The sequence below is a fragment of the Mastigoproctus giganteus genome, chromosome 3 (genome assembly GCF_048544385.1).
Source record: "Mastigoproctus giganteus isolate SK-2022 chromosome 3, ASM4854438v1, whole genome shotgun sequence".
Classification (NCBI taxonomy): domain Eukaryota; kingdom Metazoa; phylum Arthropoda; class Arachnida; order Uropygi; family Thelyphonidae; genus Mastigoproctus; species Mastigoproctus giganteus.
Window position 1 is genome coordinate 203110714 of NC_143577.1, and position 20479 is coordinate 203131192.

A 20479-nucleotide genomic window follows, 5' to 3' on the forward strand; every position below is an offset into this window, starting at 1 on the left:
TGAGGTATTTAAGGCTCCTCAGTAGGTGTTGCAGTGTTTAAGACTCCTGAGTAGCTCGGGCTAACATGGTATTGAGGATAACATAGGTTTTTATATTTATATTTTGAATAATAATTCCTTTATAAAAATGGAGATTTCTTTTAGCCACCGAGTCGTTGATTTCTGGAACAGGTTACCTTCTTAGGTACAGGAAGCTACCAGTTTGTATAAATATTCAATGGTCAACTGGACAGTTATCTATGTGAAGAGGGAAGCACATCATTTGTAATTCCTTATCAACTTGTTGTTTTTTTTCTGTCGGTCAGTGCGGCAAAAGCCTGTGGCTTCCTTGCACTATAGGGCGAATACTATTACTAAATTAAGGAAGATCAAAACGTTCTACACCAAACTGTTAATCCAATATTCCTTCAATCTTATTCAGCAGAGCTAAGTAGTAAAACATGCCTGCCGATTGTAATTGCCAATTCTCGATTTAAATCTTTAATTCCCTGTTTCTTCTTTCTTTTCTGACCTTTTTTAATTGCTTGTTTGACGGCGAACCCCAAAATAAAATTTTTAGTTTATTTTTCTCAATAGTAAAACAATAGTGTTTCTCAACAATAGTTTCTCAATAGTGTTTGTTGTTTGCCAATCACAACGATTGGCAAACAACAAACAAATATTTTTCTAACCCATCCTCAAAACTAGCCTTCCAAGTTTCAATATTTAGTTTTAAACTCATTCGTTGTATTGCCCGTATATTCTAAATAAAGAGATTAATAATTAATGAAGTTTCCAATGGCTTGCAAATCTTTTTAAGAGCAGAGGACAATTTCGAGAGAATGTCTTCATGGAGATCAAGTCGTGGTTTACATGTGGACTGATGATAGACAGACATGTTGAATCTAGATGCATATTGCGAAAGCCGTTCCAGAGTATCGTAGTGGTACTACAGAAACGTTTTTCATCAATGTTTCTCCAGTAAAGCAGAGACTCATGGATGTATTGTAAGACCTCATGAGTTTATCTTTAAATAAATTTTCCGACATTCGCATTCATTTCGGCAGCGATGGAAGGCTAAATTAAGGAAGAATTAAGAATTATAATTAAAAGAGGTAACAGGGAAACTTACTGATAATAAAATAAAACCTGATCTAATAACAAATGCATTGCATTTGTTGTTAAATCAAGTTCGGTTTGATGTTGTTTCAATTTTACAAAAAAAAGTGAAATAAAGCTTCGAGTTCTTAACTTAACAGCAGAGAGAGAGAGAGAGAGAGAGAGAGAGAGAGAGAGAGACTCTTTACATTAAACTATTTGCAAATAATTTCATTTGAAAAGCTTGCTGGAACTGTTGCTTACTTTTGACATCAGGGAAACGCTCTACAAAGAGAACTCTTTATATATATATATATATACATACTATCATTGAATTATATTAAATAAAATTAAATTATAATAAATAAATAAATAAATAAATGATTAAGCATTCATTAGAGGCAGCGACATGCAATTCCTCCATATGAAGCTGAAATACATCCATTATTTTAAATTAAACAAAACATAAGCCAGCAGTATGGCAAAAACTGTAGAGCGAAAATTAACATAAAAATAACCCAAATAAACAATCGAACGAAAAGAAAAAATAGATATAAATAGTAGCCCAGAAACACTAATATAATTTCGATCTTTAAATCCAATTAACAAAAACTATACAAATTTTAGAATAATGCCAATTAGTTATTAATTTAGCGGTACCCCCCCGAGAGGTACCAGTTCCGAAAGACGTGAAATATCACCCAAAAAGGGTTAAAGGAACTACCAAACGATAACCAAATCAAAATAAACTAAAATAAAATAGACTGACCATCATGCCCCATATCGACAGAGGACCACGAGGCCAATAATGGTCATGGAATCGCTGCATTTCAATCGTCATACAAAACATCGCAAAGGCGGAAATATCGAAGAACCAAACCACCCTACCATTCTCCGATAGATCAACCAATGCAGAGGATTTGCATGGCGGTGGTCCTTATGCAGCGAAAATAAACTATAGAACAGACAGCACTCTAAAGCAGAGCCACACTACTGACATACTGTAAGCTGAATCAGCTTATATTGAAGAAAAAAAGAAAATAGATGGCGGCACTGGCGTTGCTAAATTAGCATATCGACCCATTACTATTGAATTATAATAAAAAATTAAAATAATTAAGCATTCATTAGAGGCAGCAAATTGCAATTCCTCCATATGAAGCCGAAATATATACTATCATTGAATTATATTAAATAAAATTAAATTATAATAAATAAATAAATAAATGATTAAGCATTCATTAGAGGCAGCGTATTATACTATTTATTACTATTACTAATATTACTAATTACTATTACTAATACTATTTATATCTATTTTTTCTTTTCGTTCGATTGTTTATTTGGGTTATTTTTATGTTAATTTTCGCTCTACAGTTTTTGCCATACTGCTGGCTTATGTTTTGTTTAATTTAAAATAATGGATGTATTTCAGCTTCATATGGAGGAATTGCATGTCGCTGCCTCTAATGAATGCTTAATCATTTATTTATTTATTTATTATAATTTAATTTTATTTAATATAATTCAATGATAGTATATATTTCGGCTTCATATGGAGGAATTGCAATTTGCTGCCTCTAATGAATGCTTAATTATTTTAATTTTTTATTATAATTCAATAGTAATGGGTCGATATGCTAATTTAGCAACGCCAGTGCCGCCATCTATTTTCTTTTTTTCTTCAATATAAGCTGATTCAGCTTACAGTATGTCAGTAGTGTGGCTCTGCTTTAGAGTGCTGTCTGTTCTATAGTTTATTTTCGCTGCATAAGGACCACCGCCATGCAAATCCTCTGCATTGGTTGATCTATCGGAGAATGGTAGGGTGGTTTGGTTCTTCGATATTTCCGCCTTTGCGATGTTTTGTATGACGATTGAAATGCAGCGATTCCATGACCATTATTGGCCTCGTGGTCCTCTGTCGATATGGGGCATGATGGTCAGTCTATTTTATTTTAGTTTATTTTGATTTGGTTATCGTTTGGTAGTTCCTTTAACCCTTTTTGGGTGATATTTCACGTCTTTCGGAACTGGTACCTCTCGGGGGGGTACCGCTAAATTAATAACTAATTGGCATTATTCTAAAATTTGTATAGTTTTTGTTAATTGGATTTAAAGATCGAAATTATATTAGGGTTTCTGGGCTACTATTTATATCTATTTTTTCTTTTCGTTCGATTGTTTATTTGGGTTATTTTTATGTTAATTTTCGCTCTACAGTTTTTGCCATACTGCTGGCTTATGTTTTGTTTAATTTAAAATAATGGATATATATATATATATATATATATAAGCAATTTTATACCAGTGCACATTCGGTGATGTAGACACTGGACGCGCACTGGTATTCAATTTTAATCTGTTGAATAGCCAAAGAAAAAAAAGCGAAAAGTTCTGCAGCACTGATATTTGCTTTTCAAGGATCATAGATGAAAGGTCTACATTTACAAAAATGTTAAATAAAATACCAAAATTTCTTTCGTGCAAGATGTATCGTATTGTAAAAGTTCGCTGTTACGAAAAATAAATATATTAATAATTAAATAAATTCAAAAAAGAACTTGTAAGAAGCTAGAAATGTGTAATTTTTTGTTTGTGTAGTATGTGTAGTGTTATGTTGTTTAGTTGTTTCTGGTCACTTTGCTATCAGAAAAGCGATCACCAAGGGATCCTGTTTAGTACCCGTATACGCGACGAGGAGGCGGACCACAACCAAGAAATCACTATGTGGAGTGAAAACAGTGAAAATGGCTGAAATTAAGAAATGTAACATTATGATCCTCAATGTCAAAGCGGTATTTCCAAGCGATGGAGTCAGTGGAAGAGTTTTTTTTTTTATTTCCTTCAAAAGCAAGTGACGTTTTTGAACGAAACAATAAAAGTTTAGCAGTCCATCTTCCTTTCCATGTGAGTAAGGATGCTCCTGTACGAATTGGAGAGAATGCCGCTTATTAAATTACTTCAAGAGAAAACTGTTCTGTAATGTAAGAAACTGCACGTAGTGTTGGGGTGCTCTAGATATTTTATTTTGATTTCCAACGTTATCACTATGTTTAAATCTTGGTTTTTTTTTTTTTTTTTTTTGATTTGATAGTTGTTGGCGCATCGGCTTCTGTGGCCATATTGCACCTCCCAAGGTTTTTGCAGTACTTTGATCCAAGCCCGAGGCGGGAATCGAACCCGCGACCTTTGGGTTGCCGGGCAGGTACTTTACCCACTCGGCTAGCCCGGTCGGCTATTTAAATCTTGAAGAAAAACTTTTCGATACATAATATAGATTATTGTGAATATATTATATCATCATCTTCAGCCATTTTCGATGCACTGCAGGATGAAGGCCTCCTGAATAAATTGCTAGCAACAGCGGTCTTGTGCTTTCTGCTGCCAATGTACACCAGGAAATTTCATAATTTAATCGATCCATCTCATCTTTGGTCTTTTTCCTGGGCGTTTAGAGTCAAGGTATTCGTTCCAGAATTCGTTTTGTCCATCTATCATCAGTTCTTCTTAATATAAGACCTGCCCATTTGCATTTAAGCACTGTTTTTTCAATGATGTCACAGACTTTCGATTATGAAGAATCTATGCACATGTTTTTCGGTCACTTTTGGTAATGGTCAAAATTCGATGCTCTATAATTCTCTGTATGCCCTCAGTCCTTGTAAAACTTTGGCATTTTAATGTTCATGTTTTACAACCATGCATTGAACAAAGGGGATACATTGATCAAAATTTTCATTTGAAACGGAGTAGCAAGTTTTTCTTGAAGGCTATATTAAGCTTTTCAAATGCCAATTTTATGCACCGTTCATTTCCTCATGGCATTTCCATCTGTTGAAGGTTCTTGTCCAAGGTAAACGTTCCTTTCCATTTCTTTTAGTTCTATTTCATTGACCTTGATTTTCTTTGTATGATAAATTTGTTGAACATAACCTGTGTTTTCTTGATATTTATCTTTAAATCGAACTTCTTGTTTTCAGTCTGCAATTCTTTCGGGTTATTGGCAAAGAGAATGACAATAACTGTAAATCGTAAGTGATTCAGGTAATCTCCATTTATCTTGAGTCCTCTATTATTCCAATTCAGTTGCAAAAAAATTCTTCTAAACAGGCAGAAAATAGTTTTGTGGAGATTGTGTCTCCTTGTCGGACGCCATTTATATGTTGATCTGAACTTTATCATTGCTCACCCATATTGATGCAGGCACCTTTTCATATATTCATGTAAGCTGCGTCTACACCTTGGTTGAATAGGGAGTTTATTATTGCTTATTTTGTGACTGAGTCGAATACTTTTTCATAGTCAATGAAGGCTATAAATAATGGAAGGTTGTATTCATTGTGTCACTCTATAACTTGCTGCATTGTTTGGATGTGATCCATTGTATTAAAGCCGCTTCTGAAAACTAACTGCTCTTTGGGTTGTGCTGAATAAAGTATTGCACCTATACTCCTTGAAGCTATCTTTGTGAAAACCTTGTAGAAAATTGCCAACAGGCTTATTGATCTGTAGTTTTTTTAAACCTGCCTTGCCATCTTTCTTGTGCAGTAGGTTGGCTTCTGCATTTTTCCATGCGACAGATACGTTGTTAAGCAGAAGGAATTTGAAATAGTTTGGTTAGAGCTCCACATACTGGCTGGCCCCCAGCTTTCAACATTTCAACAGTACTTCATTGGATCCTACTGCTTTCCCAATTTTTACTGATTTTATGTCATCTTCTTCTTATTCTTCCACCAAAATTAAAATTCTTCCATTCGTTTTAGTATTTGTTGTTGGGTTTTTGTTATTGCGCCGTAATTTTCGTTTTTCTTTCTTCAATCCTTCATTTTCTTCTAGTGTTCTCCTGACAAGATCAACGTTGAACTTGAGAATTTCTTCTGTTGTGCGTTTTCTTTTGGTTTTGCACATTTTTTACATATTCTATCTTATTTCTTATATTACCACATTGCTTCATTTCTAGTCTCTTTTTAAACATGGAAATTGTTTCTTTTGATGTCCTGACTTGATTTTCTTGTTTTACAGTAGGTGCATGAGCATAGGCAGTGTCTAGAATAGTCTTAATAACTTTGTCACTTTCGATTAAAATATCCATCTCTATCAGGAAGGTCTTGCAAAACATAGAAACGATTGGACAATTCTAGTTCAAAGATTTTATGAGTTTTCCATAGTTGGTTAATGTAAACTTTTTTCACTTTAGTTGACTTTATCAATTTTTTTCGTCTTTCTTTCATTAATTTTGCCTTTTGCTGTCAGTAACCGATGATTGCTTCCAACATTAAAATGGTTCAAGACTGAGCAGTCAGTAGTTATCTTTTTACTGTTTTTCAGTATGAAGTCCATTTCACTAGTATTTCCAAGAGGGAAATCCCACATCCATTTTCGTTGGGTCTTTTTCTTGAAGGATGAGTCATGATGAACAAATTGTTTCCCGCAAATACAGTTATTAGACTGCCTCTATCATCTCTTTTCCATTTGAATACGGACCGACAGAGGTTTTCCCATTACGGATCTTACCAATTCTCGCATTGAAATCACCCATTAAAATTTCTAGTGCTAGTCGTCGTGCTTGTAAAGGCACAGTACATCTTCATAATGGCTACTTGTAGGAGCATAAGCTTGAATTATTTGAAGGGAATAGCGACTATTTGGCTTAACAGCACAGCAATCAATACTTTCTACTTCTATGGTTGAATCTGTTAGTAGTTTGTTGATCAGGAACCCAATTCCACTATACCGTCCATTGTTTGTTCCTTTGTAGTATAGCCAATGTTCATCTTCAAGTTCGACCAAATAATCTTCACCGTATTTTCGAATTTCACATAAACCGACAACGTTGCAGTCGAGCCCAGTCATTCTTAGCTCACTTGAGCTGGTCTCCTGCTGTCGTACGTAGTAACTCCCAGGCCTCCTGGTTATGAGGGCCATTTATTAATATATAATATACACGAATTATAGTATATTCACTACGGAACTTTTTAAGCGTATTTTGATTAATATTTGATATTTAAATTGATGTTACCTATTGGTTCATGGTGCGCTATAATGCGCACCTTGTACACTTATGTATTATTATCCTAATTAATAAATTTCTAAAAAGAAATGCATATTCTACTTTTTGGTTAATTTTACAAAATATGACTTTACATCATCATATTTCTTACCACAGTTTGGCACATTGTAGCATATTTCAGTAACTTGAAATCTATCCATATTTTGCTGATGTTAACACACTACATTCCACAAACCACAATTTGAGCAAAAACATTGCCTGCATAACAAAGGAGTTGGTGATGGACTTTTGACTATTCGAATATCACCCACGAACTCCTTGAATTCCGATTTACAGGTATTTCTCTTTCAAGTAGCGCCAAGAAACCTTAGTTAACGTTAATCCCTTTAACGTCTGTTCTTTGGGCTAAGTTCTTTCATATCTGCTCCCCGAAAATTAGTATGTACAGAAATTCAAGTCTAACATCAACAAGTATCTTCTCCCTCCACAAACCAAGCATCGTACTAAGAACTATAGTTTTTATACTCTCGTGCAGCCCGGCAGGTAAAACAGTGAATATAATCACCGATCTATCCTCACCCGAAAAGAAATACCCGTGATCGAATCACATAACGGAATAGAGGAATTACCGTAAGCTTTTTTCACAACATGTCTGATTGGAAATTAAATGAAACTTTTGTTCAGTAATTTAAATTTTATGTCGTTACCTGCCTCCTTCGAGGCTGGTAAAGAAAATCTATTGTCTAACCGTGCTACCATGACTTTTGCAAACTTCAAAGAAGAACAAATTCTGCAGCAGAATTTTAAATTATACATTATCAAGGTTTCTTGAAAACTATGATTCTGTCCTGGTAGTTTCCACCAACAAAGAGATATCATTCAATTATCAATTATTGAGATGTAGTTTTTGGTCATTCATATGATCAAATGGAACTTTAGGATATTTTAGCAGCCATTTTCGATTATTTTGGCAAAAAATTATATGTATAAATGAGAAATTAAATCACCGGGAACAGAGAAAGAAAGTCTTTATTCCAATGATAAACTTCGGATACAAAAATCATAAGTTATGCGAACAGTTAAAGCAAAAATAGTTAATGAGGCTGTTTATATTTAAAATAATGCTCTCCGTCTAATAAATATCCTTCCTTGCAGAATGCCAAGAACTCAGCAGTATATTTGGAATCCAGGTGTCGTACACAAGTCTAAAGTATCTTTGAATAGAGCCAATCTTTCTAAAACATATCTTTACAGAATTAGAAAGGTAATTCATTATTATCGAACAATCAATGAAAATGAAGGATTTATATATACTACTTTTATTTTACGTATTTTATTTTTAGATCTTCATGTCAGAAATTTACAAAAACATGAACTTATTAAAGTATCAATTGTATGCGTGAAGTTCAGTAAGGATACCTTTTCAACTGTCAACATATTCTGGTTGTTATTAACGGTAATCTGCTTGAATTATGGATGCTCTAGTCTTCTTGCTGTCTGAAAAAATGAGGGACTAGATCCTTTTCTCGTTCCTGTTCCATCTATATGCCAATGAGAGAGCATACCACTTACTTCATATTTCAACGCATAAATCGAACTTTGAAGCACTGAAAATAGCCTGAAATTTTTTGAGGATCGACATTTAAAGCACAAACAATAGGGTTGACTTGTACGCTCAGTATAAAACCCTAAGCTTGAATTGAGGCACGTGCTAGAGTTATAAAGACAAGAATTAATCCCGATATATTTACAATTTTCTATATATATTTTTACATAAAATATATATAGTTTTCCCTGTTTAATAGTTACTATTCTGTTTTTTGAATTTTCGCCAATACATTTGTATATTAGTGTGTCGTGTCTGTAAGCTATTTGAATTCCATTTTCGGTTTGTCTGCTTTTCCTGGATGAAACACCCCGACTTTAAGTGAGAAAACATTTTTGTATGTATTCAAGATTCTCTCCTGACAAGCTTGAGTACGTATAAAAAGCCCATAAAAGTTCTTCCGGGATTCAATTGCAACCACTTTTTTATTGAATTGGTCTTCACTCTTTTGACCAACAGGATTTCTTCATGCCGAGATAAGCAGCAAAGAAAAAATTGATTTAATATCCGTTATATTTCATGTAATATATTTCAGGAAACATATATTTTCATGTAATTTATTTTAAATAAAGTTGTTTGAACTATTAATTATATCTCGTATCAAGGAAGCTGACTACAATTAAAAGTGTACACTATGCAATTCCAACCAATGCTAGCTCCACTATTTATGAGAAATTGAGAGGTTTCATCTCTTAAATCGATTAGGTCCAATTAAAAATGGGTTCTAAGTATTGCTGAACAAACGCCATTTTTCAAATAGCTGTATATTCGACACATATACAACATATTCGACACATACGTTCTCTGATAACTGATACGTCTAGAAATAATAGATATAAATGAAATTTTATATCTATTGTTAATGGTGACTACTACACACAGAGACGGATTAATAAAAACGCAACCTTTTGTATTTGTTGATAACACCACTCTGCATGGTTTGGATGGCTGTAAACTAATAGTTGTTTTTCAGCAAGTATTTCACCTGATGGAATACGTCCTGAAAAACATGATGATCCATATAACATGATACAAAGGAAAGTTAAAGATCAAGTCGGTTTGCACCTTTGGGCCTTGCTTTTGATATTTCCAGAAGCAAAGATCGCCATAAACTGCTCCTATCGGTTTTCAAGTGAGGGCAATCGATTAAGATTTCTAGAAATGAGGCGACTAACTGTTGTATTGAGATTATTTAGAAGCGAACTAGAGGTATCTTATATGATCTCGTCATCAAGAGAAGGAGGCAATACAGTGGCAGCAACATAAATTTCATTCCTCTCTTAAAGTTTGGTATTTCCTTAACAACTCCCTCGGTAGATAAATTTTTCATTTTACGACAATATTACATAATCCTGAAAACCAGTATGATATTGCATCATTATTCTATAATATTAGACGGGTATTGCGTCATGTTGTTTTTAAAAGCATTCACTTGACGCAATACCCGTCTAATATTATAGAATAATGATGCAATATCATATTGGTTTTACAGGATTAGCTTACTTGAGCTGGTCTCCTGCTGTCGTACGTAGTAACTCCCAGCCTCCTGGTTATGAGGGCCATTTATTAATATGTAATATACACGAATTATAGTATATTCACTACGGAACTTTTTAAGCGTATTTTGATTAATATTTGACATTTAAATTGATGTTACCTATTGGTTCATGGTGCGCTATAATGCGCACCTTGTACACTTATGTATTATTATCCTCATTAATAAATTTCTAAAAAGAAATGCATATTCTACTTTTTGGTTAATTTTACAAAATATGACTTTACATCATCATATTTCTTACCACAGTTTGGCACATTGTAGAATATTTCAGTAACTTGAAATCTATTTCAAGTTACTGAAATATGCTTCACTTTCTATTCAGCAGCGGTATGGTATACAGTGGAGCGGTATGGTATACATGGAGAAAGCAAATGAATATAAAACACCATTATGCCTGGCATTTGTGGATTATGAAAAGGCATTTGACTCCATACAGCATAAGGCAATGTTTCGGGCACTGGAAAGACAAGGCATTGATATCCCATATATTATGATTTTGAATATAATATATGAGAGTGCTACCTCCTTTATTAGACTAGACAAAGACAGTAGGAAATTTAAAATTGAGAAAGGAGTTCGACAAGGAGACACAATATCTCCGAAGCTGTTTACTGCTGCCCTTGAGGAAGCTTTCAGAAGATTAGACCGGTCACAGAAAGGAGTCAATGTGAACGGAGAGTACCTAAACCATTTACGATTTGCAGATGACATTGTGGTCATTAGCCACGATCCCAACGAATTAGAGGAAAATCTTAATCAGTTATGCACAGCTAGTAAGGATTTTGGACTAAAGATGAATATGGCTAAAACAAAAGTAATGATGAACAAGTATGCCACGGAAAGGGAAATAATGATTGAAGGAGCAGTAATTGAAAAGGTGGAGTCATATACTTATCTGGGAAAGTCATTAGCTGTAATAATGATAAATGGCTGGAAGTCAAGAGAAGAATAAATTTTGGATGGATAGCATTCAGGAAATATAGTCACATACTGAAGAGTAATATCCCAGTTTGTCTGAAACGTAAAATAATGAATCAATGTATATTCCCCACCATGACTTACGGAAGTGAAACTTGGGCACTCACCAAAAGAATGGAAGAGAAGCTAAGAACTACACAGCGAAGAATGGAACGAATCATATTGGGAATCAGACTGTTAGATAAGAAGAGGAACACATGGATTAGGCTCAAGTAAAGGACATTCTGATCAAAACTAAAGAACTAAAACAGTCTTGGGCAGGACACATAGCTCGAAGACATGATGACAGATGGACTAAGAAAATAACAGAATGGTATCCAAGAGGATCTAGAAGAAAACCTGGAAGACGACAAAGGCGGAGATGGATGGATGAAATTCATGAGTTTGTGGGTAGTAGATGGATGTCCAGTGCTCAAAACAGAAGGAACTGGAAAGTTGCTGGAGAGGCCTTCATCCTGCAGTGGATTGAAAATGGCTGATGATGATGATGATGATGGTATACAGTCATCATTGACTATATACCATACAGTCAATGATGGTATACAGTCATCATTGACTGTATACCAAACCATCCTACTGCTTTACTTAACAGGAAACGTGAGACCTTGGATGTTAAAAAAATCTGGAACCGAACTACTGAGACAGAAAAGTTGTGCAGCACAGAACAGAATTTCGAAGTGTGTATGGTCAGTGATCATAGCGCAAAGTCTACACAACGGAAATTCGTGTGGAAGGAACAAAGTGTAGAAAATGCATGAGCGCACTGATCGACAAAGACTTATGGTGAGTAGTCACCTCTTAAGAAATCTTATTCTCATAATCCATGAGGAAAAAATTACTAACGTGGGCTGAAAAACATGCTAATTGGATTGAGCAATGGGAAGCTGTAATATTCTCGGCTGAATCCAATGAAATTTGTCATCTTGACTGTATTCAATCAACAGCAATGTTTCCATTTGGCCAGATGGTTATGGGGATGCATAATGAGCAAAGGAGTGGTAAAATAAATTTGGTAAATGGTATTGTTAATAGTGTCTACTACACAAACATTTTAAAGGAGATTCTTCAAAAATTTTGGTTTATTAAATGACTGTGCACCTTCCCACATGGCACATGAGGTTAGTAGAACATTACATACTAATTTAATACAATTTAGAATATTTTAATTTTAACTTATTTCAAACAATGTCTGCTTTATATATTTTTTTATCTTTCGCTGGAAAAACTTCACGCAAGACTGCAATATCCCTTTCACGGGCAGGAGATAAGCCCAAATTAAACTCAATTAAAAAATTCTGGAGTGTTGTGGGACAGAAAATTGCTGCTTAAAAGCCAACAAGCAAATTAACATTTTAAGAAACCGTTATCCATATTTGGTACCATGAAATAAACAGTGGTTATATCAAGAAGGGGCAAGGCGGTAATCAAAGCTCGTGGTGGGCAAATAAAATACTAATATTTGTTATAAAGCCCTAATGCTATCCCAGCAGTATCTGTTTGCTGCGGATATATTTTTTTACATCTTATTACGCAATTTTAATTTCAATCATTGATCACAATAAGGAATTCATATCGCCTGCAGTGTATTTCTGTGTTATTTATAAATAAATAAATCTAAATGGCTTTTATTTTAATTTATGCATAAATACTTTTCATCAGTGTGTACAAAATTTGAGCTATAGAGGCAATTATTTCAAATGTAATGCTTGTTTTGGGAGAATATTTGTACTGATGCAATTTTATATGGCCTCCACCGTTTACCACTACAATGTCAACCAAGTAGATTCTGTATTGTACAGTTACAACAGTTCCTCATATAAGGGGGAACTGATGTAGTTATCAGCTAATACGAGATCTGTATGTATCTTTTATTACATCACACTAATTACAGCGACATTTAGAAAACTCCAATGGCATGTACCTTCTCATACGTCAGAGGGCAGTGTTCTCTGGCTAGAATTTCATAAGTGGAATTTTCTCCAATTCGGATGGGAGTATTTTTGCTGAAATTATTGTTGAGGTGGGTGCCATAACTTCGACTACATTTGTCTGCAAGTTCTTTTACTTTGGAAGGGTTAAAATAATCTACCCAGTGATTCCAGGAAAGTGGAAAACCTACTTCCGTATTCAGAAGGGTGACATTACAACTGTTATATCCTGCCTCTTTCGATGGTTTCGATCCACACTGAGACTTCAATACCCTATCTAGAAGATTAGGGCCATTATATCCCCAATTATCACGTCTGTATGTTCTGGAAAATTCAATGAGACAGTTGTGTATGAAAGGATGAAATCTGTCGAAAATAAGATACGAATTTGAAAGATGGCCATCATGTAATTTAAAGAGCGAATTTCGAAATTTATGGAATGACTTGAACACCATGACATCCAAATCGAAATAAATCCCGCCGTACTTCCAAAGGAAGATAAGTCTCAATGCGTCACTGAGATGAGCAACGTGATACGGACCGTCTTTCCAATTGGATTGGGATACCCAATCGCTTAGTGGAGTGTCTTCCAGAAAACTGTGTGCATTGAGTGTGAGGAAGTTCACATTGTGATAAATCCGCTCTAAGTCTCGCATAAGAGGAATCATTTTTACCTCATCGACGACCATGATCACTCTTATCTCTATATTGGGGTGATGTTTAGCTGCTGACTCAACTGAGCATGCCTGACGATAATTCAAAAAGGGCTTTCCAGAGGTTTCCATAAAAAATACTTGTTGTGATCTACGGAAATCCAAATTTTTCTTTAAAATGCCTGGAAACTTAATTGAAAAATGTTCTTCGGTGTGATCTACAAAAAGAAAAAAAAAAACATGTTATAAATTACTATCTTTATTTAGAGATCCACATAACGTGGAATGCTATTATAAGTTAGGGTCAATTAAATTGGTGAATTATATGATTCTGACAGCAAAAGTTCCAGCACATCAAAATGTGAACAGAATCAAAACAGCTAAGTGTTAAAATTCCCAAATCATTCACCCATCCATTTAATAATTTTTCCAATCCTTCAATCGTCTAATCCTTTTTTAATTTCCAATAATGTAATCCTTCTTTAATTTCCAATCGTGTAACCATTCCTTAATCTTTGGTACTTTGCAGCCTTGAATCGGCTGCAAAGTACCAAAGAACTGTGAGTAAAAGAAAAACTTTCCGCTTTAAGAACAATAATAATTTGGTAAGCTGTTGACTGGAAAAATATACCTTCTGTAACAATTATGTAAATATGTAAGTTATATATTGAATTATTAGTGAATTGTAAATATATGATTTGTATAATGTATGTACAGAATCATTAATGTGCAAATACTGTATATATTAAACAAAATGTGTATATAATATTTCGAGATGAGACTACGTGTTCAGTATATGTAACCCACTGCACGTAGTATCTCGTACCCTGATATGTACTTAGTACCCTCCTGGCACTTTGCCGTCCCGGGGTGGTTTCCTTATGGAAATAAACAGATAATAACAATAATAATAATCCCCCAATCTTATAATCCTTTTTAATCTTCCTTTAAAAAAAACATGTAATTTCCATGTAACTGTATTCCTCTCAAGACGACTCACACTCAAATTTTTATATAAACATATAAAAATCAAAGTTACAACCTACTAAAAACAAAATTTATAGGTAATTACATAAAAAAACACGAGACATACATACATACATGCACATTGGGTTGTTCCTCAAGAAAATCAAACGTAATGCGCGCATTATCACATGAAATGTATATTCAATTATTTTATCTGTACAAACAATGAATATTTTATCTTCACAGACAGAGAGAGAGAGATTTTTCTGATGTTCTACTGTTTAAAAAATAGAGTGATGATAAAGGTTGTTTTACGTATTATAACCATTACTTACTTTTCATATCACGAAATTTTAGTACACTCAGAAGTATATATAAAGCAATTCCGAGTAATCCCAGTAATAATAATTCACGGACTCCCATCTGTCTGCTTTTTTCGAAATGGCCAGATAAACGAAGAGACACTGGTGATCGTTTCGAAGATCAAAATTTTCCCTGCAGACACGGATATGTGAACATGCATTTAACAAGGTTCCAACTGTCGCTTCACAAACCATTTGTTTCGAGTGTCAATGAATACTACGTCTACATATTTCTGTGTAGGTGCACATGATGAATCAGAGGAAAATGTTTTTTCTCGATTGCAAAACGAGAAAAAAGACCAAATTCTGTAGTTGTGATATACTGCTTTAATATTTGGTGTTATTGATTTGCTCATATTGAAATCGAAACGCAAGAGTGTGGTTTATGAGATGCTTAATTCGCTTCTGTTACTGGCTCACATACAGAATTTAAATTCGCAACTGAGCGAATTTAATTGTAGTTCCAATCATACGGGAACAACAGCTTATGAAACTTGTTTTCTTTACAGACAGTGCTTTTGGACTAATTTTCGTGGGGTGATGGTGTATTTGCCTGTACGCCCTGTGCATATTCTTGTAATGGTTCTGTTGTTGGCTATCTGAGTTATTCGATCCCTGGACAGAACATGGTAAGGCTTCACAGCCTTTGCTACTGTGATGTATATCCTTCTCAAAAAAACCCAATCCAATACTGTTGCAAAACAAAAAACTCAAGCATCTGAGGAAGAGGTCAGGAGCTCAATGTGGTCACCCTTCTGTAAGCAACCACCTCAGCAACAGAATGAACATAGCCCATAAAAGCTCCTTTCCGACAGGAAGTATTACTGAACTTCCGTCGGCGATAGGAATTAAGGGCATGATGCAACTTAGCAATGTACGTTTATATGGCGTCATGGAGTAGTGACGATACCCATGAAGGCGCATAAATTAATAAGTATACATGTGAACCTATCAAGTAATATAATGAGTGTCCACTTCATTACGTATACTTATAATAGCTAGTAGATTGCCTCCGAATAGTCTCCGAATAGCCTCGGCTCTTCGTAGCATGAACTCAACGAGGTACCCAATTAGACTGAGATTTGTTTAACCAGTTTTATACAATTCTGGCTTTGTGAAATAGTGCATTATCCTCTTAAAACCCATTCGCATACACTGCAGCTATAAAAGAATGCAGCTGGTCGGAAACCATTTCCAGACAACCTATGGTGTCCCAATGCATGCTGCTCCACTGGTGTCAAAGGCCCAATGTGAACCACAAAACAGTCCTCAGATCATTACATAGCCTGGTCTGCATTGTTGACATCGAGCAATCCATGGATTCATGCTGTTTTTGCCATATTCTGGTTCTCCTATCAGCGTCAAGCAGCGGGAACTGGGATCCGCCAAACGAGGCAATGTTTTTCTCAATCCTCCACTACCCAGTACTGTAATCCTTTAGCCCACTGTAACTATATCTATTGTTTTTTTCTTTTTTTTTTTCTTTTTTTTTGGTGACAGAAGTGGAACGCGGTTTGGTCCTAGGTCGCGATACCTATTCGTGTGAAGGCAACGAGTTGTACTGAAATGACTGTTGTTACTACCGTTCTACTGGGTTGTTATTTGCTTGAGTATAGCCTTAATAGGTTGAAGGCTAAGGATATTCGCTATATGTCTAGAATGCTTTGTACCGTGCATTTAGTTATGCGGGGAAAAGAAAAAAATAGTTTGTAAAACCGTTCCGTGGTGGTTAGTAGAACACTCAATACTTCTTCGACGAGAGGCACACTGGACCACGCGAGATTACCAGCGTAGACGCTCTTGGCCAGCAATTACGTGTCTAATTGCTGGCCAATCATGGAACTAAACTTCCAAATATTTGGAAGTATGCAATTTTAAAATTAATTGCTGGGAAGAACCTCCAATATCCTAAGCTTACATGTCAATATCTTTATTAGCAAATCTAGGAAAAATATATGATAGGTTACTATCTATCAGGAGTATACAGTAAATCGAAATCTAGGTGAAACTAACCAATTTCGATGCAGGGTAGGTAAATCAGCAGAAGAAGCAATAGAAATCTGATAACTTTCTGTAATACCTCTCTTAAAAAGATATGTGTTGGTAGTGTTCACAGACTTCGATGGAGCTTTTGATGCGTTATGTTGGGGAAGTGTTCTTTACTGTTTTGTTAGAACGAACTGTAGCAAGCAACTTTATCAAGTTTTATGTCCTTACTTTTCAGATAGGAAGGTGGCTATTAAACCACATCTTAGTTATGAATCTGGAGTTTATGGAATTGCCCTCAGGGCTCTGTGATAGGTCTAATTTGCTGGAACGTAGTTTTAGATCAATAGCTGTCTCGGGGTCTTGAACTCTGCCACAGGGTAGCATATGCCGGTGATCTGGCTATCTGTATACCGGGCGGTTCTAGAGTGGTATTAGAAAGCAGAGCAAAGGTAATATTGGAGGATTGACTTTTATGGGCATCTGAAAATAAATTATTTGTATCTGTAAGGAAGACCAAAATGATGGTCTTCATTAAATCCTTCAATCATGATTGTCCCCCTACTACAGAAATGTACGGTAAGCAAATAGAGAATTTTTTTAAAAGTTTAAAATATCTAGGCTTAATGATTTATGATAAATTACAATTTTCTGATCATGTAGAAGAGTTAGCTACAAAATTAGATCATTCAGTGCAGCTATTATAAAAATGACTAGATCTAAGTGGGGTTTGAGTAAGAAAAATATTAAGCTTGTAAAGCTATATTCTTATCTATTGTCTCGTATGGTGCGGGGTACTTGAAATTTCAGCATAAATAAGATTAAAATAATAAGGAAAAAGTTATATTCAATTCAGTGTGCTATGCTTCTGGGGATAACTAGGATATGCAGAACAGTGTCGTCTACTAATTCTCTTCAAGTAATTGCAGGAGCCTTACCTCTAGATTAACATATTCAACGGAATCATCGAAAGGCCACTCTCCCTGAAGTTTGGAAAAAGGACCACACAAAACCGATAACCAAAACCTGAGAAGACTACAAACCTATCTCCATAGGATGCAACTTATTACAAATCTTTGAGAAATTCATAATCAAATAAATTAAATAATCAATGTTTTGGCCATTGCCCATCATATCTTCACTCAGTCATCGAAAACAGGCCAACTATAGCAAACCGATTAGAGACAAATTTACAGGATCCAAACCACCCTGAACAATAAAGGCCAGATGGATATCCCTCTTCCTGGACATTAAAGCCGCTTTTGATAGATAGCAATTCAATCCTTCCTCCACCTCCAGGAGTCTTACTGTCGTATTACAGGAAATTTACTCACTCTGTGGCAGGAATTACTTACAGAGAGACACATATTGTTAAGCAAGAAGACTTTAGCATAAATTACACACTAAAGAGAGGGGCTCCCTCTTTGTGACACATTTCGCTGCAGCTCTTGATTCGTTCCTCTCAACCTGGAATAACATCATAACCTATGCGGACGACATGAAAATGTTCCTTCCATTCAGAAATCGAGTTAGCGAGCACAAAGTTTGCTCTACAAGCCACATAGCAATTAAATAACCTGGCCAACTTCCTGGCTTCGATTGGTCTTGAAATAAACCCTCTCAATTTCGCTACAGCCCTTGATCCGTTTCTCTCAACCTGCAATAACATCCTAAGATATGTGGACGACATGAAAATGTTTTTTACATTCAGACAAAGAAATTTAAGAACATTAGAAATTAAGACAAATAAATTTAATAAAACACGTATTAATAATAATGTACATACATATTACTTAATGAAATATATACATTCTAACATGTTATGCATCCGTTATGGAAACTATCCCACTTTTTTATTCGTATAATTCTCTCTTATAATTGCACATCATTTGATACATATTACTCTCTGGTACCAACATGTAACACCTTTAATAAAGAAGATTCCTTGGATGCCTGGTTGATGCTTAATAAACTAGCCACTCTATGTACACATTTGTATTGCAAAATGTATTGCTAAATGAAATTTAAATAAAAGACCACATGAATTGTGCATCATAAAATAATAAGTATTTTTCATTTAAATATAAAATTATAAGGACATAAATATTTAATTCTATAATTAATACACTGTAAGTACACGTAAGTATAAAAGAACTTGTTTCTCCAAGAGTCATACTAACTTATACCTTACAGGACATCTAAAACACCCCAATGCTACGGGATGCCTCGTATGTCAAAGGACAGTTTTTTCTTGATAGAACTTCATAAGCTGAGTCCTCTCCAATTCGTACCGGAATATTCTTGGTCTTGTGGTACCAGAAGTGTACAGCATAACTTTTATTGTATTTTTGAATAACTTCATTTGCTTTTGAAGGATTAAAATACATTTTCCGGTCTTTCCAACTCACTGGATACACCAACTCGGTATTAACAATGGTAACATTACATTTATTACCTACCTCTTTCACCGATTTCATTCCGCATATTGATTTCAGCACTCTTTCTAAAAGTCGAGGACCGTTATATGCCCATACACTACGTCTGTACGTTTTGGAAAATTCAATGAGACACCCATTCAAGAAAGGATGGTGCTTGTCGAAGATTAAAATTCCATTTGAGGTACCATTATCGTGTTCTTCAAAAATTGCATTCCTAAATGTGTTTAATGACCGCAACAGAATGAAATCTAAATCCAGATAAATTCCACCGAACTTCCACAACACTGCAATCCCCAGTGCATCACTCAGATGATAAACCTGGTATGCCCCGTTGCTCCAGTTGGATTCCAAGAACCAGTTTCTCAATGGAGTATCATTGAGAAATTTCTGTACGTCGAGGACGAGGAATTTGACCTTTCCATAAACCATACCGATATTTTCCATAAGGGAGGTCATTTCTATGTCAGCACTTGTCATGAATACTGTTACCTTTGTACTAGGGTTGTGTTTAGCAGCTGATTCCACCCCGCACGCTTGATGACCATTCAGGAAACGCTTTCCTGAAGTTTCCAGGAAAAATATTTGTGAAGATGCCGTGGAAATCAAGAAGTTGTCTATGCTCGGAATTTCTGAAAAAGAACGAAAGAATTCATATTTAGTTTTCCAATTTTTATCAAATGCTACAGACATTCTAAATTCTTAATTAGATTTAAACTTGCCTTAAAATATCAAAATAAGTACAATTTAACATTCTTTAAAACAAAAGTAAAAAAAATTAAACACTTCCATCTAAGGAAGACTCCTTTAATTCAGCTAAATTAATAATGGGGAAGGTAGCATGCGATCCATTAATTCCTTCCCAGATATGAATGGCAGATAAGAATGTAGATAAGAAATGAATAAGACCAGTTTAG

The 20479-nt window shown here is 35.0% G+C and overlaps 2 protein-coding genes across 2 annotated transcripts; both read right to left on the bottom strand.

Moving 5' to 3' along the window:
• Positions 1–13129: 13129 nt before the first annotated feature.
• LOC150088591 (lactosylceramide 4-alpha-galactosyltransferase-like) lies at positions 13130–15281 on the bottom strand. Its single transcript, XM_090370247.1, has 2 exons — positions 15115–15281; positions 13130–14031 (listed from the first exon to the last, which is right to left on the bottom strand). Exons 1-2 carry the CDS (start codon positions 15200–15202, stop codon positions 13130–13132), a joined length of 990 nt encoding a protein of 329 aa, XP_090226373.1. The 5' UTR covers positions 15203–15281.
• A 4044-nt stretch (positions 15282–19325) lies between these two features.
• Positions 19326–20255, bottom strand: LOC150088592 (lactosylceramide 4-alpha-galactosyltransferase-like). Its single transcript, XM_090370248.1, has one exon. It carries the CDS (start codon positions 20253–20255, stop codon positions 19326–19328), a length of 930 nt encoding a protein of 309 aa, XP_090226374.1.
• Between the last annotated feature and the right edge of the window lie 224 nt (positions 20256–20479).